The 26734-nt window shown below is 37.4% G+C and overlaps 1 protein-coding gene across 1 annotated transcript in view; it reads right to left on the bottom strand.

The window, feature by feature from the left end:
* Positions 1 to 20198, bottom strand: part of LOC149230533 (exocyst complex component EXO84B-like) — a 202029-nt gene extending 181831 nt beyond the window's left edge. The window contains exon 1 of the mRNA XM_089379011.1: positions 19399 to 20198. Coding sequence (XP_089235137.1) covers positions 19399 to 19578 — 180 coding nt within the window. The 5' untranslated portion in view covers positions 19579 to 20198. The remainder of the gene's footprint in view (positions 1 to 19398) is intronic.
* Positions 20199 to 26734: the final 6536 nt, after the last annotated feature.

The following is a 26734-nucleotide window of genomic DNA, read 5'->3' as shown; positions in this document are numbered from 1 at the left end:
CTTGCTAGATAAGTTACTTGAATGTTTGATGATTTTATCTTCTAAATGTTTTATGTTTTATGATATGCTTAAAAATTTTATGTATGTTTGTAATTGCTAGAATCTAGATGGTTGATGCTCAAATAATTAATCATCAATGTACAATGGAATCATGGATGCCATATCTATCTTGATTTATGTAAAAATATGCATGTTTTCATGTCTTCTACAACTAATTTGGTATTTGGGATGTTTATTTTAATATAAATGCAAAAAAATATAAATATGTATATATAGGAGACGCTTCCCTTCCTAGATTTTTGGGAAATGACGTTTTTGTGTCCCCGCTTCCAAAAAACGTCCTCGCTTCGTGCAATGTTGCCCCCATTCTCTGATCTCAGCACTTTGATCTTCTTCCCCACCTAGTTCTCCACAAGAGCCTTAAACTTTTGGAACCTCTTGAAGACCTCATCCTTGGTCTTCAAAAAGAAAATCCAGGTCTTCCTGGAGTGGTCATCAATGAAGGTCACATATTACTCACATCCACTCAATAGTACATGAGACATAGGACCACAAACATCAGAGTGTAACAAGTCTAGGATGTCTGTCACCCTATTGTCACTGCTCGGGAAAGGTGTCTTGATGTACTTTCCTAAAGCACACCCCCTGCACACACATCATGATGCTTAGTATTGAACTCAAGTACACCAGTAATCATCTCCCTCAACGTCCTGAATGCTCCATGGTGCAAGTGGGCCATCCTCCTATGCCCAATCTCGCACAACTCACTATTGTTGGGGCCATCAAGGCTCTAGTAGGCTGAAACATAAACCTATAGAGTCTCCCACTGCAGACTCCAATAACTCTAGCAAACTTGATATTGGATCCTCTAGGATACATCAGCACCTGTCCTTGGAACGCCACCTCATACCTCTTGCCCTCAATACTAGAGACTGAAATCAAGTTCTTCTTTAGTCGTAAAACATAAAGAACATTCTTCACTTTCAAAGGAGGTAATGACTCCCTCTGAAATGATATTATCCCCAACTTATTGCTCTAACCTTGGAGTTATCTCCAAGCACAACCTCCAAGTCAATATCATCCTCTATGAGACTCGTGAAGTGCTCTATCACTCCAATATGGAAGGATGTTCCACTATCTACAAACCACACACCAGAAGACATGACATGAGTGGCAAGACTCACCACTAAGGCAAACTCTATGTCAAACCTGGAAGTGAACTCATCCACCTCTGTCGAAGTTGCAACTCCCTTCTTCTTTCCCTTCTTGTTGGGACACTAAATAACATAGTGACCCATCTTCCCACAAGCAAAGCATTTCACTTTGCTCATGTCCTTCTCCTTCACCTTCTGCTTCCCCTTCTCCTACTTAGCTCCACTAGAAGACCCCTTCTTGGACTTCTTCTTGCCCTTAGCTACAAGGGCAACATTCTCCTCCCCATCTGCCCCACCTCGCTAAATGCCACCCATGGGACTCCTAGTCTCCTCTTGGATGAAATCATCCCACATCCTCCTCCAGTCCGGAAAATGCTCTATGGCCACAATGCCATATATGAATCCATCCCACTGCTTGGTGAAACCATCTAGTGCAATCCTGAGTCTTAGCCAACTGGTCCTCAAGGATAGGATCTCCCACGACAACCAACTCATCTCTCACATGTTTGATCTTGGTGAGGTATGAGGTCACATTGTCGGTCTTCGTCATCTTGCAGGCAAACTTCATTCCTATCACATAAGGGAATAGGTGGTCTTTGATGGCATCAAGGATGATTCTCCTTACCTTCACATTCTTCTTGTTGAAGTCCACCAACTGAGCTAGATCAATAGGAGGTTGCAAAGGACTATCCACAATGTCCCACATTTCAACTTCTAGCAATAGCATCATCCTCTCCTTCTAGGGGCCAAAATTGTCAACTCCACTCAATCTATACTCCACCCTCAAACTAGTCGCCATGACCCTCACAACCAACACAAAATCACAAATCTATTACTAGGCAACCTTCCTCCTCTCAACCAACAATTCTTTGGATATTTTACTGAGGATTTATCATTGTTGTTCACTGATATGGCAGAAGATGCTTGTTGGTCTCCTCTATCAGCTGATGAAAATCTTCGATCTAAAGTCCCTCAGGCTTTGATACCATGTAGAAATTTTATAAGTTGTAGCACCAACCTAGTTTCAAGTTTTTGCATGAGGTTTAATGCCCAAACCCAACATAGAATGAGCTGATATAAATGTTAACTTGCATTTAACTCAAAACATTAGAGACTACTCTACTCATTTAACTTTATCAGTTGATACACGAAATTTTATGCAAGCATACTACAATAAAATAGACTTATTTTTGGTCCAATGGCCCTGGAAAAATCCACAAGGGGGAACCAGTTCTAAGGAGGATTTAATTGCTCTTAAGGAAAAAATTCACACAACAGAAATTAAAACAACTTATCTCCCTTTGCTTATTGATGTCACTACCCAGGTTACATAGAAATTTGTGCCCCACACAGTCATTTAACTCAGTTGTGATTTGCCTCGAGCTTTGTACTAACAACCAACTGACAATGCCTCGAATTTTGTGCTATGCGGCAAAAATTTTCCAAAAATTTTGTGCTTCAACTCTAACCAATCTGCCTCAAAAAACTCATTGTAAGAGCCTTGAAAAACGCATTGATAGTCATAGAAATTAATGCAGAGAAGGACATCAGAATTCGTGCCAGAATTCCTCTATCCCATGTGCTCTGACAACTGATAAAAACCCTTGAAATTTAGGCCAAAATTCCTCCACAAGTAGCCACAAAATTCGCACCAACAGCTTGATTTTTGTGCCCCAAAAATCGAGCTTGCTTAGGAATTCATGCCAGCAATTTAATTGGCATTCAAGCTCCTTGAAGGTGTACATTTCTCCTACAATTGTAGTCTCAGCCTCCTCCTTTTTCTCCTTGCTCTCCTCTCTTCAAATGCTCATGAGAATAATGAGAGCCTCCTTCTTTTTCCCTTTTTGTCTTTACATTAGAAGAGAACCCTAACCCTTGAGATCTAATGGTTGAGATTAAATCTCACCTCATTAGATCAAGGTGGAGATCATTCCTCCTCTTTACCCCTTCTCTCATGTGGTCCCCCTCAATTAATGATCCTCTTAGACACCTTTTAATGTTTTGTACCATGTGCATTTTTTCTCTCATAAAATCACTTTTAAAACATAAAAGTCGCTTTAATATTGAAAAGTTTACTTTGTACTTTTCTCATAAAATCACTTTATAACACTAGTGACTTTAATATATTAAAGTACATAGTACATCACCCATAAAAGGTAACTTTGCTCCATGACATTAATAAAACTCATAATGTCACATGACAAAAAGGTCATTAATGTGTCTTTTGAGACCAAAAGGATAAATGCACTAGAAAACACCTCCTTGGTACCCCTATTTTCACCTGAAAATACTTGGGAACAAAGTCAATGGACTCTTGACCAAGAATATGCGTAAATAACCATGCAACTCCTTCTATGGGATGGCTAGTGCACATGCCTCGATCTTCTTAGAGTTAACTAACTCCCTGGTTGGATTCTTTAGGAACTTCTTCAAAAGATTCTTCCCTCAATTTTAGTTCATAAGGAAGGTGTTGGCCTTTGCTTATCTGAAAACTCAGTTGGCTTCAAGAAGCCACAACATCTTCTTAAAGGCACTAGGGGTCAAAGGAATGGGAGTCTTAGAAGAGTCTGCAAACCATATATGCCTTTTCCCAATGTCGAATTTATCTGTGCATCATGAAACTAATTCTGAAAAGTCAAAGACTTTAGGGCCTAGGCATGTATCTAGCATGCACAATGCCTAAAGTCCAAGCTTTGTTGGTGTTCTTTTCTTCTGAGTTGAGACTTGAATACCATCTATAAGCCATAGACCACTGAGAGTCGTGATCCTATTGTCCAAGTGTGTTGAGGTGTCCCTGCAAAAAGCTTCTTGTACTCTATTTGGCATGTTTATTTAGTACTTATCAACACTTGTTAAACGGATGTAGGAATCAACAAGCGGCTAATTTGAGAGCTTTGATATATTTAAGTGTATTATTAACTCTCACTGTGTGGATTCATGGAAAGGAGATGGTTCATATATAACAAGTACTGCATTGATTCAAAAAGATAGCCAAATATCAACAAGAAATATGTCCTATTTGATACCAGAAAGATTTTCGATCATGCGAAGCATGTGATGGACTTAGCAATTAATGTGTCTCGAAAGGAGGGAGAGATAGAAAGATTAACAAATAGGGGATGCGAGATTCAAATAAGGGGTGTTTCTGAGGAGTGGCTCCCGCATTTGTATGTGAAAAGAAACTAGATGTGAAAATAACTAAGTGTAGGATCATGCGGGAACGAAAAGTAATGCAGGAGGCAATCAAACCACATATAGTGGTGCAGCTAAGTGTAATCATATTTGAGAGTGTCATGCAGACGAAGTCATGCGGTGTGAAAAGTGAAGAAAACTCATTCATCAACCCGCCTAGAAGCAAAAACAACTAAGTATAGGAAGGGGGCAATTTGCAGGTTGCGGAGATGCAAGTGCAAATTACAAAACGCAGGATGCAGGTGCAAGTAACTTGAAGTAAAAGAGGGGTTGTAACTCGCATGTAGAAAATCCTTGAAATTTTGCAACTTCTTTAATGAACAAATCTGAAAACTAGTTTCTTTTCATTACGAAACAAAATTCTCTACTTATTTGCAGTGGAATAGGAACATAAATAAACACAGTCACACGATAACAAAAACACAACATTTTTCAAGGGAATCCAACTGGGAAAACCCTCTACTAGCTATAGAAATTTTATTGACAAAGTTTGAGCAAATAGAATTATTACAAGGCAAATTGTTTCTCTAGAGAACAAGCTTGTTCTCCTTGCTAGTACTTAGCTTGAAACCTTACTTGCAAGAACCCTGTCCTTAGCTCCTAAATCCTTGTGCTAGCCCTGGAAATTTCTACTATTTCCTAGCGCATACCAGCATGACTTTCCTTTGCCAAACATTGTGTATAGACCTCTCCTTCACACTCTTCCTAGCTCTGCTAGCTCACACACACAAACTCGTGCTCTCTATTATCTTATCTCACATCCTTGTGCTCACACACAAAACAACAAATCAATTATGTGCCTTCATCCTCCTTATAAGCGTTTTTCTCATGCTAAAACTATTAAAAATAGTAGCAAGAAAGGTTCCTTGATTTGTGCCTGAATCAAAGGGGACCTCAACGAGTTCTTTCTTAGCATGCTCGAATTACTATAAGTTAGGAATTGATCCCTATGTGGGAGCTAATTCCTATAAGTTAGGATGAATTCCTAAGATTTAGGATAAGTCCCCACAAATTAGGACAAGTTCCTATAATTTAGGATGAGTTCCTAAAAGTTAGGGCAAGTTATGAAGCAGTTAACTAATGTGCAAAAGTGGAAGGCCGAGTTTTTTGTCTTCTAGTGCAAGTGAATTTGGGAAAAGGACAAGCGACTGAATCTCAAGTTCTAGAATTGAGATGAGAAGAGTTGCATGAGTTAGTTCAACTCAGTTAACTCATCAATCACAAAATCATTCCTTAATTAGAAATTCACTAATTTTAGCCATCCAAATTGCTATAAACAAGGAGCGAAGGCACATTGTTGATCATTGTTTTGGTGAGCAAGAGTTGGGGAGACCAAGCAATAGGAAGCACGAGTTTGTGCGTGGAGCTTATGGGAGTTTGAAGAAAGATGAATTCCTTGGGTTAGGAGGCAAGGATCAAGGTACAAGCAAGGGTGTTTCAGCCAATGTGGAAAAAGTCGAAGACGGGATTAAATCGGCAAGGATCCAGAAATTGAAAAAATTGTTAAAGTCGAGAGGTTTTTGAAAAAGTGGCAAAATTTTAAAAAAAAAAAATATATATATATATATATATATACAAAAATATTCATTTACAAAAAAAAAAATGTTAAAGAAACTACCTCACTCGCGATTTTTTCAAAAAAAAAAAAGTCATTAAAGAAACTACCTCACTCACGATTTTTTGGAAAAACTCCTGATTTAATTCCGACTTTTTCGATTGGGAAAAATCGCCAAAAAGTCGGCTAATAAAATTTAGTTCAAAAAATCGGACTTCGCCGATTTTATCAAGACTTTTTCCACATTGGTTTCAGCTTAGTGTAAGCAGACAGATCATGGTTGATCTCTAATGAAACTTTACTGTATTGTAAAAGATCCATTGCTCATTCTTCTTCAATACTAATTCTCATAACAAACAGAGGGTTTTCCCAGTTGGGTTCCCTAGACAATTTTGTGTTGTTCAATTGTATGCTTGTGCTTTTATTTCTGTTCCTATTTCGCTGCATCTAGTAAAGAAATTTTGTGTTTATTTGAGAAGATATTATATTTCAGATTGCTCATATTAGCAGATCAAAATTCCATGGATTTTCTACAAAAACTGGCAAGTTCATTTTTGGAACTCCGTCTTGTGATTGACTAGTTAACTGAGTCTAACTGACTTATGTAACTCCTCCTAGCCACAAATAACCATTGGGACTTCTAACTCGCACTAGGAGTGTTGACCACTACCGGTCAACTACCCCTGCAGTACACCCCCTCTTTTCTTGGCAGAAAGGGGCAGCGCTTGATCGACGTGTCCGTGCCATCCTGCAGTCATCAGCAGCTTAATCATTTTGATTGTAAACCCAGTCTGCATATATGAATTGTAAATAATCTTAGCAGACATGAGTTATGTATGTAAATTGCCTAGGTGGACCTAACTTTCTAGTGGTAATCTACGTCCCGGAAGGTTTTTCGTCTCACCGATCCATGATCGGCAGAGTTTTCCTTCAAACCTGACCCCAAAGCCGGGATGGATTTTGTCATTAGAACTTTAGGAGAATCCTAATGTGTTAATCTGCTAGATTATAGTTGTGTCGCAGAAACTGGGTGGTTTATGAGGGTCTATGTTAAGTGGGTTTGTCCCCTTAAGATGTAAATTGTAAAAGTTATGATGTAATGTGTCCTGAGGGTTGAAAAATGTTTTAAGTCCCCTCATGAGTCCTAAGTCCTAGGTCCTAGGTGATGTTTCCGAAGGCTTAGTTCGATGATCCATTTAATAAAATAAATAAAATTATAAAATTATAAAAATGAAATAAATAAAAAATTATAAAATAAAGCAAAAACCTTAAATAATAAAATAATAATATTTTGAGTGAATGCATGCAAAATTTTATTTTTAATAATAAGTTAACAATTTCGACGAATGAGATTAAGAGATGTCTTGATCCTCATCGACGATCGAGATCATTTCGACATGGATCACTCGAACTAGCCATTGGGATCATTTCCTTTAAATAGGGTGCTAGGGGTCATTTCAATGGGAATAGGATCTGTGAGTCTGGTACTGAAGAAGCTCTCTTGTAAATCTGTTTCTGGTTAATAAAAGAAGACTTTGGGGTCCATATCTTGCTGGTGTTACTCTCTTGAAATGTTGTGAGATTGTTTAATTTTCTGCATATGTTATTTTCAGCTATTAATAATAGCTTATTGTAGAGTATTGTGAGCACAGGTATCTTGTTCACTTGCTAGGGTTTGAGTGTTGTTAGGGTTTCTGAAGTAATGGCAGGTATCTCCATTACTTTTTTAGATCTAGCAGCATTTTTGCCCTCTTTACTGATGGTTGTTCTGAGCTGTGCAGAAAACCCTTTCTGAAGGAATTTGTGGGCGTTCGGGGAAGTTCTCGGCTGAACCAGCCAACTCCCGCAAGCATTTTTTGCTGAGCCCAGTTGGATTTGATCCTGGGTCTATCATTCGGTTTATTTTTCTAATTTGCATGAGAGATTTTCTGAAGTTCTTCACAGTGAAAACCTAAAACTTCTGTTCTTTAAGATATTTCCGTGCTTATTGATGAATCTGGCTGTTAAGGGGCCAAATCTATAAATTAAATTAGCTGTTCTAGGGTTTTAATTTTTGCTTTATGCAGTTTTTATTAGGGTTTAGGGTTTTTAGGTTTCATTTTATCACATGAAAAATTTCGAAATTATTTTTGGCAGGTAAATCAGATTTCGCCCGTGGCTCCCATGCCCTGTCAGTAGTCCAAGAATTGGATTCGTGAAACGCAGAGATCTATTGAGCACTGAATGCAAGCGTTGCAGAAAACCCAAGATCCAAATGGAATTCGCGTTTTAATTTGCCAGATAAACCACAGAAAATCGTGAAGCGCTGCTCTCTCTGCCGTCAAGCCGGCTCTCTGTCACGCAAATGTTATTGCTGGAGATACATTACAGTTTGCTGCATAAATTTTTTAAAACGCCTGTGGATGATGTCGAGGATCTCTCCGCGCGGAATGCGATTCTCAGTTGACGGCTAAGTTTCTCTGGAAAATCCGAGCCCAGTCAAAGTCTTTTAGCAGAAATTCTTCAGAGCAGCAAACAGCAAGATCGTGGCCATATAATCATCACTGCAAAAATTCTCGTGGGCCTATCATCCAAATCTCTTTAGCTGACGAGTGGGATCTGGCTCAGTCTCCAATCGAACCAACGAACAAGGGTTTCAGCGTCGGCATTGTAGCAGGTTCCATCCACTTCAAACCGAAAGCAGCGCCGTCGACTGTAGAGATTCAATGCTGGCTATCCATCGTTTGCAGAGTTCTGTCACGCGCCTCAGGTGATAACATAAATCGCTTTCGAATTTGAGAGATATCTGGAGTGGCAATGCGTTGTTTTGGTCAGCTTATTGTTGACGGCTAGGGTTTTCATTTCGATGCGTTTGATTTTTTTTTTTGTTGTTTTATCGCAGGCTAGCATAATCCTAGTTACGTTTCATTAGGTTTAGATTTAATAATCGTTTAGTTTTGTTTTATATTTTTGTTTATTAGTTTTTTAGACTTAGGCTTTCGTTTTTGTATAGTTAATGTTTTAGTTGTTATTTAAAATAGATTGTAATTTTAAATGTGGTTCAGCTTTTTAGATTTTAATTTGTTCTTTTCAATTTAATTAGTTTTGTTTAAGCTTAGATTTTAAACTTTGTTAGATTAGTTTTATTTTTAGATTTTAATGTTTTAGATTTTAGTTAGAATTAGATTTTAAGTTTTAGTTTTAATAAAGTTTTATAAATTTTAAATAAAATAAAAAATAAAAAAAAAAAAAAATAAAAAAAAATTGAAAAATATAAAAATATTGTGGAAATTTTCTTGTCAGATCCAGTTATTTTCGGGAATTATCATGTTATATCTTTCATGCTGAATTTCCAAGTCGAGATATGAAATATGATATCTGGTTAATGATTTATGATTCTTGTGGTGGTTTTAAAGCATTCATCCTTTCGAAATTTTCAGTTTGGATATCGTTTTGGTCATTCTAAGAGCATTGTGATTGAGCTGATTCCTTTGATGACAAATGATTGCTGTTCACTGTTTATGTTTTTATATCATCTAACAAGTAATCGTTTTAACAATAATCTCTTAAGGCACTGGTCTACTAAATTAATCACATCCATCTAGTGCTTATCGTGTCTCGTGTCTCCCAACCAACTAATCGACAGTTGGTCATCATCATCTCGCAGGGTCTACCCCCCTTAGCCGCGGGAGACAGGCTTAAACGGAGGGATCGGGGATCAGAGTGACAGCCCCCGGTCTGAGGGTTGTCGTGTCAATCTGCGCGACAACATTTTTTGGACCCGTTGCCGGGGATACTTTATTCTCGGTGTTTCAACGACTTTTTTATCATTCATCGTCCATCTTTCTATCATTCGTTTTTGAGCCGGCAACGCCAACATTTTTTGGCGCCGTTGCCGGGGACTTTGTTTTCTCAGTGTTTCAACGACAATCATCCTTCTCATTTTTTACCTTTTCATCTGGCCCGGCAACGCCAACATTTTTTGGCACCGTTGCCGGGGAAAGAGTTTTTCTGTTCCTGGAGTTTCATCGACATTCATCTTCTCATATTTCTCATCTCTCATTTGGGCTGGCATATTCAACTTTTGGGTTATCATTTGGGTCTTTTATTGCCTTATTTTTTTTTTCGTCATATCAGCAGCATCTCTTCGGTTTTGTTTCTTGTTTGGGTGGCGACTCCATTTTCTTATTTTTTCCCAGACAAGAAGCCTCCCGCATATCTGTTTGTTGATTACTTCTTGGATCTTGGAATCAAATTTATTGTTCAAGTGGCGACTCCACTGTTTTCATCTATTGATTTTCTTGAGCAGATATCTAGTTCTATCATCCTTTTAATCCCTTGTCATTCATCATGGATTATTCATTTAAGCCATGTCGTTTTACTGACCGTCTCCATGATTTTCCGGAGGAGGCCATTCCTGAATTACCTATTTTTTCAGGTGGTGATCCAATCGCTGTTAAAAGGCATCTAGACTTGTTTATTCGCATCATGATCATATATTGCAGACCCCCTCAGTTTAATCATGAAGATATCAAAATGCATCTATTTATCCTTTCTTTAGAAGATGATGCTTTGAATTGGTTTAACAATTTTCCTAAGGATTCTTTCACTTCTTTGGAAGACATTATCAATGCTTTTGAAGATAGATATGGTTATCCGGACAGCTTGCCTTCTGCCTCTAAAATTGTGCAACAGAATTTGATAAGAGGTCCAGCTGAAAGATCCCAAGACGATTCTTCATGTCAGAATGTGTCATCCACCGGAAATATTGTAGATCAAGTTCATGATAGTGAAAAATCAGGGATAAATGACAATGAAAAGGAAGAACAAAAGCAAATTATACGAGATCTAATGATGCTAGTGAAAAATATGGAAAGCAATCAAACTAGTTATATCAATGATGTAAGAACTTTATGCATCCATCTGGAAAAACGTAATAGGGAGATGGAGGTCACGCAAAATCAACATGCTAAAGAAATTGAGGCCATAAAAACTAAATATGAAACAGAAATTAGAAGCATGCAAAGCAAGATGTCAGGCTTAGAAGAAAATATGATGACCATGAAAGCTGATCATGATAGGGAAATCGATTCTATGCAAAACAAGTTGTTAACTATGGACGAAGAAATGACTATCATGACATTCGATCATAATAATCAGTTGGCCACCATGCAAGCAAATCATAGAGAAGAAATAAACTCCATGCAGCATTGCTTGATGGACATAAAGGAAAAGAATGATAAAGTAATAAAAGACATGGAAGAACATCATGCCAGACAAATCAGTGATATAAAGGTTCAACACTCTAGTCAGATGGATGCCATTAGAATACAAGTTCAAAGGTTTCAGCAATTGGAAGATAAGAGAAACCAGGGAACATCAACAGATCCTGAGCCTTCTCATTTGTTACAACAAGTTCCATCTTATTATGAGAAGGTTATTGATTCGATTGAAAGATGGTTAATTGAAGGAGATCCAGATAGACTTAAAAATGATAAAGATCAGATGCAAGATGAAGAAAGACATAGCACGCATATCTTACATACTTCATCTGATAGTTTTGAAACAGAAAGTTCCGTGTCATCAGTCATACAACCAGCCAGAAAGAAAAAGCGCAAGAGAAAGAAAATGAGAAGAAGATTTGACGCATCAGATGGCCGCGAGCAGCTTGATTTTCGGATAGGAAAAAGTCCTACCATATGCAAAATTGGACATGGCACATCCGACAAGCAGCCGACAGATTTGCCTGAAAGCAGGCAAATGCTCAGTATACACTATATTGAACACATCTGATGCCATGGGGCATCCTTTGTATCGTATTTCTAACCCTACTCCTTGTTTTTTCCGCATTTCATTTCTGTTTTAGGATTAGATTTACTTTTCTAGATAGTTAATAAATGAAGAGCTTTTATCTTTCCTGTGCTTAATGTATATGATGATTTTTGGATGGACGCTACTTATTTTTGTGTTGTATGGATGCAGATTCTGGATTCTCACATTCCTACAGAGCAGCAACGTGTCCCCAAGTAGAGCCAGATGTTGACCACTACCGGTCAACTACCCCTGCAGTACACCCCCTCTTTTCTTGGCAGAAAGGGGCAGCGCTTGATCGACGTGTCCGTGCCATCCTGCAGTCATCAGCAGCTTAATCATTTTGATTGTAAACCCAGTCTGCATATATGAATTGTAAATAATCTTAACAGACATGAGTTATGTATGTAAATTGCCTAAGTGGACCTAACTTTCTAGTGGTAATCTACGTCCCGGAAGGTTTTTCGTCTCACCGATCCATGATCGGCAGAGTTTTCCTTCAAACCTGACCCCAAAGCCGGGATGGATTTTGTCATTAGAACTTTAGGAGAATCCTAGTGTGTTAATCTGCTAGGTTATAGTTGTGTCGCAGAAACTGGGTGGTTTATGAGGGTCTATGTTAAGTGGGTTTGTCCCCTTAAGACGTAAATTGTAAAAGTTATGATGTAATGTGTCTTGAGGGTTGAAAAATGATTTAAGTCCCCTCATGAGTCCTAAGTCCTAGGTCCTAGGTGATGTTTCCGAAGGCTTAGTTCGATGATCCATTTAATAAAATAAATAAAATTAAAAAATTAAAAAAATGAAATAAATAAAAAATTATAAAATAAAGCAAAAACCCTAAATAATAAAATAATAATATTTTGAGTGAATGCATGCAAAATTTTATTTTTAATAATAAGTTAACAATTTCGACGGATGAGATTAATAGATGTCTTGATCCTCATCGACGGTCGAGATCATTTCAACATGGATCACTCGAACTAACCGTTGGGATCATTTCCTTTAAATAGGGTGCTAGGGGTCATTTCAATGGGAATAGGATCTGTGAGTCTGGTACTGAAGAAGCTCTCTTGTAAATCTGTTTCTGGTTAATAAAAGAAGACTTTGGGGTCCATATCTTGCTGGTGTTACTCTCTTGAAATGCTGTGAGATTGTTTAATTTTCTGCATATGTTATTTTCAGCTATTAATAATAGCTTATTGTAGAGTATTGTGAGCACAGGTATCTTGTTCACTTGCTAGGGTTTGAGTGTTGTTAGGGTTTCTGAAGTAATGGCAGGTATCTCCATTACTTTTTGAGATCTAGCAGCATTTTTGCCCTCTTTACTGATGGTTGTTCTGAGCTGTGCAAAAAACCCTTTCTGAAGGAAATTTGTGGGCGTTCGGGGAAGTTCTCGGCTGAACCAGCCAACTCCCGCAAGCATTTTTTGCTGAGCCCAGTTGGATTTGATCCTGGGTCTATCATTCGGTTTATTTTTCTAATTTGCATGAGAAATTTTCTGAAGTTCTTCACAGTGAAAACCTAAAATTTCTGTTCTTTAAGATATTTCCGTGCTTATTGATGAATCTGGCTGTTAAGGGGCCAAATCTATAAATTAAATTAGTTGTTCTAGGGTTTTAATTTTTGCTTTATGCAGTTTTTATTAGGGTTTAGGGTTTTTAGGTTTCATTTTATCACATGAAAAATTTCGAAATTATTTTTGGCAGGTAAATCAGATTTCGCCCGTGGCTCCCATGCCCTGTCAATAGTCCAAGAATTGGATTCGTGAAACGCAGAGATCTATTGAGCACTGAATGCAAGCGTTGCAGAAAACCCAAGATCCAAATGGAATTCGTGTTTTAATTTGCCAGATAAACCACAGAAAATCGTGAAGCGCTGCTCTCTCTGCCGTCAAGCCGGCTCTCTGTCACGCAAATGTTATTGCTGGAGATACATTACAGTTTGCTGCATAAATTTTTTAAAACGCCTGTGGATGATGTCGAGGATCTCTCCGCGCGGAATGCGATTCTCAGTTGACGGCTAAGTTTCTCTAGAAAATCTGAGCCCAGTCAAAGTCTTTTAGCAGAAATTCTTCAGAGCAGCAAACAGCAAGATCGTGGCCATATAATCATCACTGCAAAATTCTCGTGGGCCTGTCATCCAAATCTCTTTAGCTGACGAGTGGGATCTGGCTCAGTCTCCAATCGAACCAACGGACAGGGGTTTCAGCGTCGACATTGTAGCAGGTTCCATCCACTTCAAACCGAAAGCAGCGCCGTCGACTGTAGAGATTCAATGCTGGCTATCCATCGTTTGCAGAGTTCTGTCACGCGCCTCAGGTGATAACATAAATCGCTTTCGAATTTGAGAGATATCTGGAGTGGCAATGCGTTGTTTTGGTCAGCTTATAGTTGACGGCTAGGGTTTTCATTTCGATGCGTTTGATTTTTTATTTTTTTTTGTTTTATCGCAGGCTAGCATAATCCTAGTTACGTTTCATTAGGTTTAGATTTAATAATCGTTTAGTTTTGTTTTATATTTTTGTTTATTAGTTTTTTAGACTTAGGCTTTCGTTTTTGTATAGTTAATGTTTTAGTTGTTATTTAAAATAGATTGTAATTTTAAATGTGGTTCAGCTTTTTAGATTTTGATTTGTTCTTTTCAATTTAATTAGTTTTGTTTAAGCTTAGATTTTAAACTTTGTTAGATTAGTTTTATTTTTAGATTTTAATGTTTTAGATTTTAGTTAGAATTAGATTTTAAGTTTTAGTTAGAATTAGATTTTAAGTTTTAGTTTTAATAAAGTTTTATAAATTTTAAATAAATAAAATTAATTAATTAATTAAAAATAATAAATAAATAAAAAAATTGAAAAATATAAAAATATTGTGGAAATTTTCTTGTCAGATCCAGTTATTTTCGGGAATTATCATGTTATATCTTTCATGCTGAATTTCCAAGTCGAGATATGAAATATGATATCTGGTTAATGATTTATGATTCTTGTGGTGGTTTTAAAGCATTCATCCTTTCGAAATTTTCAGTTTGGATATTGTTTTGGTCATTCTAAGAGCATTGTGATTGAGCTGATTCCTTTGATGACAAATGATTGCTGTTCACTGTTTATGTTTCTATATCATCTAACAAGTAATCGTTTTAACAATAATCTCTTAAGGCACTGGTCTACTAAATTAATCACATCCATCTAGTGCTTATCGTGTCTCGTGTCTCCCAACCAACTAATCGACAGTTGGTCATCATCATCTTGCAGGGTCTACCCCCCTTAGCCGCGGGAGACAGGCTTAAACGGAGGGATCGGGGATCAGAGTGACAGCCCCCGATCTGAGCGTTGTCGTGTCAATCTGCGCGACAACAAGGAGACAAACAATTGAGCCTCCAACTAACCGCATGAGTGAACCTGCTTCATGCACTCATCCTAATTTTTAGGAACTCGTCCTAACTTTTAGGAATTTTCCTAACTTATAGTAACTTGTGCATGTTAAGGACGAGACTGCTTGTGGTCTCTTTGACTAAGGCACGAGTCAAGGAAGACCTTCACTCGCTACTTTTCAACCTAAATAACACAATAAACAACAAAACAAAACAAAACAAAAAAATTGAGGAAATACTCTTGCAGGTTTAGAGTATGCGAGAGAAAATGGGGTAAAAAGGTGTTTCACAACCCACTAGCATAAAATTGGGAAAGTGCTAGAGAAAGAGATCTAAGGGTAGAATAGAGTGTAATGGCTTCTAAACAAGTGATCAACAAATGTTGGTCCACAATCATGTACCCAGTTTATAAAAGGGCCTAGATATTTGATACTAAAAACTTAAAAGTTAAAACACTATATTGAAAAAGACAAATAATTCTAGTTTACATTGATATTTCTTCTTGCCACAAGCAACTCCTAACTTTTCTCCCATAATTTAACCACTGGAGTAAGGGTGGGGGGGGGATAATTTAACCACTGGAGTAAGGGTTGGGGGGGGGCGCGTTTGAATAAATGAAATGACCATTAGCATGAGATACACAGCCCCCATGCAACGACGGAGGTTGTGAAGATAAAGTTGCTACATTTATAATCCTCTTGAAAAGGGTAGTGGATGTGGGTGGAATTTCGACATGATCAACCTCTTGAATCCCATCATTGAAAATTTTGACCTCAAAGTTATGGCTCCATCCTCCAAATTATCTTCCTTTGGATTGTTAACCCAAGTCTTAAATGTGATATGATTCTTCATCACTTCACAATAACGGGACAACCACTTGCAATTGTAGTGCACAAAAACCAAGCTTTCTTCTCAATCTACATTCAACTTGTTCCTCTTCACACTACATATGAAGTTGCAATTGCTCCAACAACAATCTAAAAAGGAAATGCTCACAAATTGTGAAAGCCTCATTGTAAAACATTGCAATTCAAATAAAGAACCATCATACATGTTCCACCATCATACAAGGTTCCTCTTATCTCAACCTTTAACTACATGGACAAAAACCAAACGGGTTGTGCCCATTAATCTACATGCTCAGTGGTTGTCATGTGACATCATACTCAACATAATCACAAACCATATTGTCCAACACAATCAAATATCCACTCTGAACCTCTAGATCCATTTGTGGTTTTCTCTTTATGCCAACGTCGTGTGCTAACATGGCTAGCCACAATGTAAAGTAATATTTGGCGCAAGGACATATGCCAAGTCATGGAGTGGAGCATTTAGATGATCCGACCCTTTGACCACTTCCATATGAATATGATCATACCAAATAAAATCTTATGGCTCAACAATTTCTTTGATTTGGCCTAGCATATTGTAATTCTGCACGTTCGCCTCCCCCTTGACTAGCTAGTTTGAATCTACAAACGAAATCGTATTACAAGTGGGCTTGATAAACTACTAACGTGCATCCAAAACTAACCATCAAGAACAGTTTTCAGCACCTCATTAGATAGCAGGCTACTTGTAAGCTACAACAATAAAGATATATTTATATTAACTAGCATAGACCCATCCTAACCCAAATCCATTAAGCACTAAGAGGGATTAAAAAACCTCAGTGCAAACCTCTTGCTTAATAAAAGATCCAAGGTCAATATGGATCTATCATAGTTTATGATTTTTATGTTATTTTTCTTTTGTCTTTGACATTGGGCAATGGTGTGGTGATTGAGCTCCGTGGAGTTCGTCACCTTGGTAATTAATAGTAATATTAAATTATTAAAGTAAAGGGATAGAAAATGCAAAACAAAGGAGAATGTCATAAAATGAATAAAAATATAAGATAAAGAAGAAAAGGACATGAAATGTAAGAGAAAAGAGAATGTCAAAAAAAATAGAAAATGCAAGATAGAGGCGAATGTCAACTTTTACTTAGACTTTAACATTACAATTAATTGTTTCAGGATGTTTGAGAGTGGTAGAATTTCATATCCCACTTAGAAATCAGAAGACTTAACAGTTTTCAGGATTTCAAAGTTGGCAGAACTCTAATGTTTCCACTAGATTCTATCATATGTATGTTGATATGGGATTGGCATTAGTCAATACCACCAAGCTATGGGATTTTGCATCATGTAATCATCTAGGAGAGTTAATATAGACATTGGTTTACTTATTAAATGTTATTTATGTGTATATTCATATTTTCTTGCAAGATAATGTGTTAATTAAAAAAAACAATATATCTATACTTTTTAATATATTGCATTTCCCCCACATACCCATTTTGTGGGGGGTCAGGTTTCCAGACATTCCTGTTCCAGAAAATTGTACACATTTACACATTTCGTGCAACATAAGATGAAAGAGGTATTTCTTTACCAAATGGGCATGCCTGGGAAACATTTTGAAGATCCAAAATGTGTTTTCCTAAGCTAGCAATCAATGGATATATCATAAGAACCAATGAACATTTTTTGTAACTATTGCAAGTTTCTTTTACGTCCTAGAAATAATTCAAACCAGACAAATTATGCTTTTTCCCTGCACAAATAATCACAAGGTATGAATTATGGAGAATTACATTGTTGGTTATCAAAGACAAATTTTGAGAGAACAAATATTTTACATAAGAACATCATATCTAGAATTTTTTTTGAGCATATGAACTAAAGAATATATGCATTGTGAAAATAGCTCAGGAAAGTAATATAGTTCACTATTAGGCCATGCGAACTTCACTGAATATAGGAGGATTGGCAGTTTATTACGTAAGCAATTGGCTGATGATTTTTCGAAATTTAATGATTTGTGAATTTCATCCAAACAGTAGACCATCTGCTGATAAATAGCCCATCAAGCTTTCCTAAAATTCAAAGCATTTCTGCATGCACAAGGCACCAAGATCAAATAATCCCTTGTGTGTGCACGCGTGTGTGTCTTATCTCAAACCCTTTGCATTGCCAGGAATAGAGTCTTTATAATCTGCAACATAGATCAAACTTATTTTCTGATGCCGCTGGATCTGAAGTGCAAATGCCCAGTTATTCCTCAAATGGACTCCTAGGGGCTTGAACACAAGGCATCATGTCATATAACCTACAGGTTGCTGGCTTTGTGCTACAATGTTAAAATTCCCTTTACCTTTCTGTGCGACAATTTGTTCTTGAATAAGAACAAAAATACTGACTGTGATGTGTCCCTCTGTAGTTTCTCTGTAAATGGTATTCATATAATTTAGAAAGTTCAGAAAACTATCTTTCAACTGAAATGGACATGTGATGGACTTTGATAACTATCTTCAGTTATCAGCTGCGATAGACAGATTCCACTGTAGACATTGAATACGTGAAAGCTAAAAACTTCATGTAGTTATAATTGGATTCCACATCAACTACTTGCGAGGGAAAATCTAATAGACTCGTCAAATAAGAATGAAGGGATAGGCACATTTGTCCAAATCTTCAGAATAGAATATAGATTTTACTATTGGTTCATAAATTTTCGGCTACGTTAGTGAAATGTGGCACAAAAGTTGTTCTGCTTTATAGGTGCTTTCCCCACACACTCTATAATGTCATGGGGGGTTCAGGTTTAGTTCAGCTGTTCTCTTGTCCAGGCACATGCTACTCCCTTGCAATGTGCCCAGGGATTTGTGAATGGGGTATCATTGGTATCTCCGTTATTTTGTTTCCCAGGGTGATGTGCTCTTCTTAGGAATATGGTTTTCGCTTTTGGTCTGTTGGTAGCCCTTGATCCGTGTCTATGGCCAAGGCCTGTTTTTCTATTGGTTCATAAATTTTCGGCAAAGTTAGTGAGAAGTGGCACAAAAGTTGTTCTGCTTTACAGTTGCTTTTTCCCCACACACTCTATAATGTCATGCGGGGTTCAGGTTTAGTTCAGCTGTTTTCTTGTCCAGGCACATGCTACTCCCTTGCAATGTGCCCAGGGATTTGTGAATGGAGTATCATTGGTATCTTCGTTATTTTGCTTCTCAGGGTGATGTGCTCTTCTTAGGAATATGGTTTTCGCGTTTGGTCTGTTTGTAGCCCTCGATCCGTGTCTATGGCCAAGGCCTGTTTGCTGCCCATTTTTTTGTAATTAGCTCTCTGCACTCCAAATTTCTTTGCTAAATAGAATTATGAAACATATTTTCTAAATAACGTTAAAAATTGAGCCAAACATTTTCGTAGATTTTCGGTATGTCCATTTATAACCAATTTACCCAGCAATTGAACCAGCCAAGGATAAACTAATTACTGAGAAAGAGTAAATGCATACCTTCTCATTCATAGACTGGCATTTGAGCTGAACATAGCCGTCTGCGTCAAAATTATCTCCTTTAAAAACCTTCAATTTGTCTGAGAGAAGGGCGCCATCCCCGTGCACGGTGCCATTGGCAATAGCAGGACCTGAAGGAGCCAAGGCTCTCGAACGCATTGAGGGTTTTAACGATCCCATTTCTTCACTCTTTGACTGATCACTTTGTTGTATCAAGCAGACACCCAGCCCATATAATCCTGTATTTTCGAATAATCCAGCTCAAATTTCCCACAATCCTTATTACTCCCTTCACCGATCGATTCCCTCCCCGTAAATCGAGTGATATTTCTAGGGTTCTGATGCTCTCTTGACCTCGATCCAGATATTTCCGCGATCAGATCGAATTGCGATATACGGCGAAGATCACGCCTGACGTTTTGCAGGGTGAGAAATCCGAAATTCTACATGGACTGAGGACCGGAACGGCTGTAAGGAACTGAAAGGGATCAGAACACCCCATGGAAATGCGTATCTGTAACCCTTGTCCGCCATAGCCAGACCTGAGTTTTAGTGTCCATCTTATGCACGCATTGAAAAGTGTCCGACAACGGGTAAAATATAAAATATAATTACGAATTTTAACTTATGCTCGGTATCCGTTTCTCGTATCAGCAAGCGGCTATCCAGCAGGGAATATTCCGGTAGAGAATCTTCAGACCGTAGACTCAAGGGAGGGAAGCTCCAGGTTTGCTCGGAGGTGGAGGGCAGCTTCGAAGATCCCACAGCAGAAGATTTGTTCACATTTTCCAGTGTGTTAATATGCGATGGCATTGTAGTGTTTTTGACCTTTTATACCTTTGTTTAAGTCAATACATATCCCAAATGGAAACATTTAATTCGTGATATAAAAACCTTATGTTACGAAACATGTAATTATTATATACATAACCATTGTTAAATAGTGACCAGATAGAACATCATAATTACAAAGGGTATTATTGTCGAGTGTTAATTTGGAGCCTTGGTCTTCAAAACTATTTTTAAGGATGGTACCTCACTGTGTAACTATATTGATAAAAACTTTGGCTATAATGTCCAATACTTCAATTTAAAAAAAAAAAAATATTAAATTTGGGTTTATGGAGTGAGATCACATTTTTAATGTGTAAATTTTTTTTGTAATTTAAGGTGGTTTAATTTTTTTAAATATTATTATATACATAAATATGTATATATATTATTATTATTATTTTAGTTAATTTAATTTTTTGCTATTTGAGAGGGAGCTAATTAAATTTTTTTAATATAATGTTATGTTTATTCGTTATTTTGTGTGATTGTTTTTATTTCATATTTAGCTACAAGTATTTTGCTATTCCTATGAAATTATGTTTTTTATATAATTATTATTAATGTAAGATTAATTTATTATGCATATTTTAAGATTAATTCATTATATATATTTACTTTTATATATAGATAAAAGGAAACTACTAATATAAAGTTGTGATATAAAAAAATTGGTAATAATAGAAGATTTGTGATTGCAAAATTAATAAAAAATTGTTAAGTGTGTAGTTTATTGTCACTATATAGTAAAAAGGTTAGACAGCAAAGAGTATATGCCTAAAAGATGTTGTGAGATGTAGATCTAATAGTAATTTTTTTTAACAACTTCAATATGTCAATATGGACTTTGGGTTGTAGGTGTGGGTGGGGTTTTCACTAACTTAGAAGGGATTATCGAGCATATTTATGCTTGGAGTCTAAAAGTCCTATCTAATAATTTAGCAAAAGATATGTCCTCCTTCAAGGGGTTATAGATGTAGTGTTGAAAATGCAGCAAGAAAATCTTAGTTTGACTTTGCCTTGGTCAAACTAGAGAAAATTTGAATTTATATTTTAGCAGAAATATTGGAGGTAGTTAACTGAGGTGACATGGCACTTGTCACTCAGTTAACTCGGTTAATTCGAGTTGGGAAAGCTTGAGTTCGGTTCAATATGTTTGATTGCTAATTTGTAGCAATCTATTTCAGTTAATTTGAGTTATTATCTGTTTTAACTAGTTCTAACTGTCAGAAGAACTAGTGGAGGTCAAGTTGTGGAAGTGGAATTTTAACCACACTCAGTGATCAACCAGTTAACTGATCAATCAGTCCAAATAATTATTGCATGCAGAGAATTCGAGTTACCCAGCTGAGATGGAGATTCCAAGGCAATGTGCTATCAGTTGTAGCATATTCCAATGTGTACAGTTGGTGCATGCAGTGAGAGGAAGGACCGTAGGGAATTGCGCAATTCAATAGTGGAAAATTCCTAAATAATAGGGGCCAATTTCCCGATGGAACAACACAAGGAAATAAGAGCTTGGAGGGCTTGAAAATTGGCTAAGTGTTGGCTAGAGTCAATAAGCCAGGCAGAGGGATAAACAATACACTTGCAAAGTGTGCTCAAGCTTGAGCAAGCATATGTATTTCATCTCTATTCTCTGATTAATGCAATATAGATAGTAAGGGATTTTGAGCAGTTGTTTTCCCCTAGATAAATCTTTGTGCATGTATGATGTTTACTTTTACATGTCTATTATTTGTGTTTTAAGTGGTGAATTAACTTCAGCAAATCAGTAGAGTAACTTCAAGTCTTGTGATTTAGTAAATTTCATGAGCAGTATTGAATCTACACATTAGTCTCTACATGTAGCCTACCTACACATTTCTAAACTAATGGTAATAAGGGATTAACCAAATTTCATCAAGCATGTATTGCTAGACCTTGATCCTCTAGATTATATATCTACATCAATCTTCACTAGAATTAGGTAGGCACTACTCCACATTGTGAAAATTCCTTGAACTGCAACTTTTGGATATTATTCTCCTAATTTTAACAGTTAATTGGTCTTTTGTAATTATTATTACGGCAAATAATGAATAATTTGCACTGCAATTCTTCACAACAAAACTATAATTCGAAAATATGAAATGTCAAACTAAGAAATAAATGCACACACACAATAAAATGACACCATTGTTTTTTGACAAACATCCCTGGAAAAACCCCTAAAGGAAAACCAGTGCAGCAGATGAGGGTTTTATTATTATGCAACCAATATAGAGAATTACAATTCAATGCCCAACTGGAAATCCTTGGCACTTTATCTCAACTGGAAATGGACTAGCGATCCAAGATCTTCTCTGCAAATCAACTCAACCTCCTCTGGCCTGCTCGCACTCCTTCCCAGCACTCGCATTCGCTGCCTAAAATGCACATTGTTGGCTCTAAGTAAATTGCACAACCTCGAAAATGCTTCCTGGTGAGTCGTCATGCCTACCTCTGCCTCTAAAATCAATTCGCTCTCCCTTTCAAAATTGATCTGGCACCTAGTAACTGAATCAATGCTCCTCCTGGCAACTTGCATTAGCAATCTGGGCAACTCGCACTGCACTGTATGGCCTCCTCTGCAGATAAATTTGACCTCTCTTTCTTGACTCTAGATCACTGGAAGACTTCTTGAGAATTTCTCTAGAAATTCTCAGTACTACAACCCTTGCTACTCTTCCTTGGCTCAAACTACACCCTATCAAATATTGCAATCTGGGTAATTCGAATTACCTTGCTCACTCGATGTGTCCTCTCCAATCCCTTCGACCTGCTCTTATAATCTCTCCTTGGAGCATCAACGACCAAGATCTAATCATGATCGATGGCTAATATCATCTTAGACTCCGTCAAATCACTTTTCCAAAAGTCTCTAGAGCAAAATCAATTTCCTCAATTAATACCCATTAATTAATCAATTTTCCTAAGTTAGACTTAAGAACTTTTTAATTATTGATCAATTAATTTAATTGAGAGGTTTCTAAGTGTTTTCTCTTAAAATCTTTTCTAGGTTTTGGATATCTCATGTTCCTTAGCCTCTCTGACACATTAGGGACTATAACCCCTGTTTTATGCTACCATATCCATCAAAAAATATCACTCCCTCTTAGCTTCCTTAGCCTCTCTGACACATTAGGGACTATAACCCCTGTGTTATGCTACCATATCCATCAAAAAATAACACTCCCTCTTAGCTTGCTTAGCCTCTTTGACACATTAGGGACTATAACCCCTGTTTTATGCTACCGAATCCATCAAAAAATAACACTCCCTCTTAGTGAGGAATGTGTTTTCCATGATACCCATATGTTCCCTGAAGTAAATGAACTTGGCTCTCCCTAGAGCCTTAGTGAGTATATCAGCCACATATTGGTCTTTGGGAACTTGTTGTAGTCGAATTGTTCCACTTTGCACACAATCTCGGATAAATTGGTATTGTATATCAATATGCTTCGACCTATCATGAAACATTGGATTCTTAGAGAGCCTGATGAAACTCTGATTATCACAATACATATTAGCCACCTCCATCTTCTAAGTGAACAAACTTACTGGCAGCTTCCAAAGCCAAATAGCTTCACATGTATCCATGCTAGTTGTCATGTACTCTGCTTTTGTAGAGCTCAATGCCACAGACTTCTACTTCCTTTTGCACCAAGATAAACCCTTGATCCAATGTTGAAGCAGCACCTAAAGGTGTTTTTCCTATCTAAGGAATTGTTTGATCAATCTACATCTGTATAACCATATAACCTAACACCATAACCTTGAGTATACCTCAACCCATACTCAACTGTGTTGCACAAGTACCTCAGTATATGCCCCGCCACTATCTAGTTCACTCTCTTAGGTCCCACCATATACTGAATGAGAGTGTTGACCTCAAAGCAGATGTATGGCCTTGTATTGATCAGATACATGAGTGAATTGATGAGCTACCTATACAAGGTCGAGTCCACATCCTTGTTCTCCGATGCATCTATCTTCCTTTAGATAGTAATCATTTTGGACCTCTTTGGGATCTTTGTAGTATATTTCCCTTGGCCAAGGAAAATCTCCCTATCTTTCTGCCATGCCTCTAGGCCTAGGAAGTAATGCATCAATCCCAAATCTTTCATGTCAAAATTTGCTTCTAGCTTTCCTCTTGCATTTCTTTATGAGCCCCGATGACCCTATCAAAAAGAGGTCATCCACATACAACACTAAGATGAGTGGTTCACCCTCTACCATTAGATAGTAAAGGTTGGGATTAGTTCACTCTTGACGAATCCTATTGCTTGAAGTAGCCACCAATCCAACCATACCACACCTTCGGAGCTTGTTTGGGCCCGTATAGAGCTCTCTTCAATCTACACATGTGTGTGCCCCTCTCCTGTGACTAGAAGCCCTCTCATTGTTCAATATATACCTCCTCCTCTATCACCCTGTTCAAGATGGTTGTCTTGGCATCTATCTGGTGAATCTGTCATCCCATTTGTGCCACTAGAAATGTTACTGACCGGATGGAAGTATATCTGACAACTGAGGAGGAGGTCTCTTCATAGTATATGCCTTCTTTTTGCGCATACCCCTTTGCCACCAATCTATTCTTATACTTCTCCACAATGCCATCTACATTGTACTTGATCTTATAGATCCACCTAAAGCCTATAACTGACCTATCCACAAGTCTCGACACTACCTTCCACACATTGTTCATTATGATGGAGTTATACTCTTTCACCGTGCCATCCTACCACACTTGATGCTACACAACCTCCTGATAACTGGGAGTTTCAACAACTTGTGCCACCAATGCTTGGTACATGTCTGGTTGTTTGTGTTCTCTCCTGCATGTTGGAGAATGTAACTAGCTTAGGTCTTCATAATTTGTACCATTATGTATTTTATGTAAAAAGCAAAAGAAAAGAAAAAGAGAAATTATTATTTCTTTCTAGATAAGCATGTTCTTCATGCTTCTAGGTTTTTGAGTCAAAGAGTCAAAATCCTATTTTCAACCTATTGTAAAAGAAAAAAGAAAAAGAAAAAGAAAAAAGATTAAATGTAAATTTTGGGACATAAGTCGAACTACATATCAAGTCGGCCTTGCCCTAATGGACATGTTTATTCGCACCCCCTCTGATCTATATAAATAGAGGGTAGATGGAGCTCATTTGGACACACACTTAAATGATTTCTTTGGTCTAAAATATCGCAATGAAGATGAAGAAGATGAGGAAGATCGAAGTCTAGAAGAAGACTTGCCTTGGTACATCTCTTGTTGTTGGTTTCTTGTTGGTGAATCTGGTGGAAGGAATAATGATTTGATTTGGCATGTATAGGTGGGAATTGTGTGGTTGTGCATCTTTGATTTCTCATTTGGTCTAGTTCTATAAGAGAATATTTTTTGGGTTTGCCCTGGCTTGGAGCCTATATCTTGTGTTATATTGTCTTCTGTGATCTTCTTGTTTTATGGTAATTGCTTGATGAAGAAAGAAAAAACATAATAATAAAATTGCTATCAGTATTACGAGTAATTATCATGTAATGGAAATATGTTAATAAGATTAAAAACCTCTCGATTTCCAATAATACCCATCCTAGGAGTCCCCATAAACTCCACTGCATCCCTTAGCCTCTGACAAACTTCTCTGCTAGTTTGACGGTTAGTGGTGGGTGGTTCAACCAGCTCCTTAGTTGCTCCGTCTATTACAAACTCACTAGATTTGTTGCATCTAAACTAGTGCTTGTACTGGTCACTGTACTAGAACCCTGAAACTGTCCATGTGACTTTCCATATTGCTGGACTAATGGAGCTTCTACTGGCTCACTTTAATCACTTACCATCATCTCACAAGATCTCTTGAAGGCTTTTTCCTCCATGAAATGGATGTCCTTTCTCACAATAATCTTCCTACTGTTAGGAATGTAGATCATGTATACCTTTGAGGTTTCGATATACCCCACGAAGAACACCTTCTCTGTAATTTGATCTAGTTTAGTGCATTTCTCATTTGGTACATGTCAATGACCTATACTACCAAAGATTCTAAAGTGACGGGCCTTCGACTTCTTCCCTAAGAAAACCTCCTCTGGTGTTATCTTCCCCAATGCCCTATGAGGAACCCTTTTCTGTATATACACCATTGTGCTACATGCCTCCACCCGTAGAAACTTGGGCATGTCCTAGTCATATAACATAGTTTTTTCTTCCCCCACTATAAACCTATTTTATGCTCTATTACTCCATTATGATATGGATTATATGGAGTTGTCCACTCCCTCCTGATGCACTCCTTTGCACATAAACTCGTGAAGTCATTATCTATGCACTCTCCTACATTATTTGTGTGAAGCACCTTAATCTTCTTCCCTATTGTGTTTTCCACTAGAGCCTTAAACTCTTGGAAACGACTTAAAACCTCATCCTTGGTCTTCAAAAAATAGATCCCAGTCTTCCTGGAGTAGCCATCTATGAAGGTGACGAAATACTCGT

The sequence above is a fragment of the Pinus tabuliformis genome, chromosome J (assembly GCF_031772625.1).
Source record: "Pinus tabuliformis cultivar Carrire ecotype Pingquan chromosome J, CPIR1, whole genome shotgun sequence".
Classification (NCBI taxonomy): domain Eukaryota; kingdom Viridiplantae; phylum Streptophyta; class Pinopsida; order Pinales; family Pinaceae; genus Pinus; species Pinus tabuliformis.
Note: the sequence above shows the minus strand (reverse complement) of the source record. Positions and strands in the feature narration are given on the sequence as shown.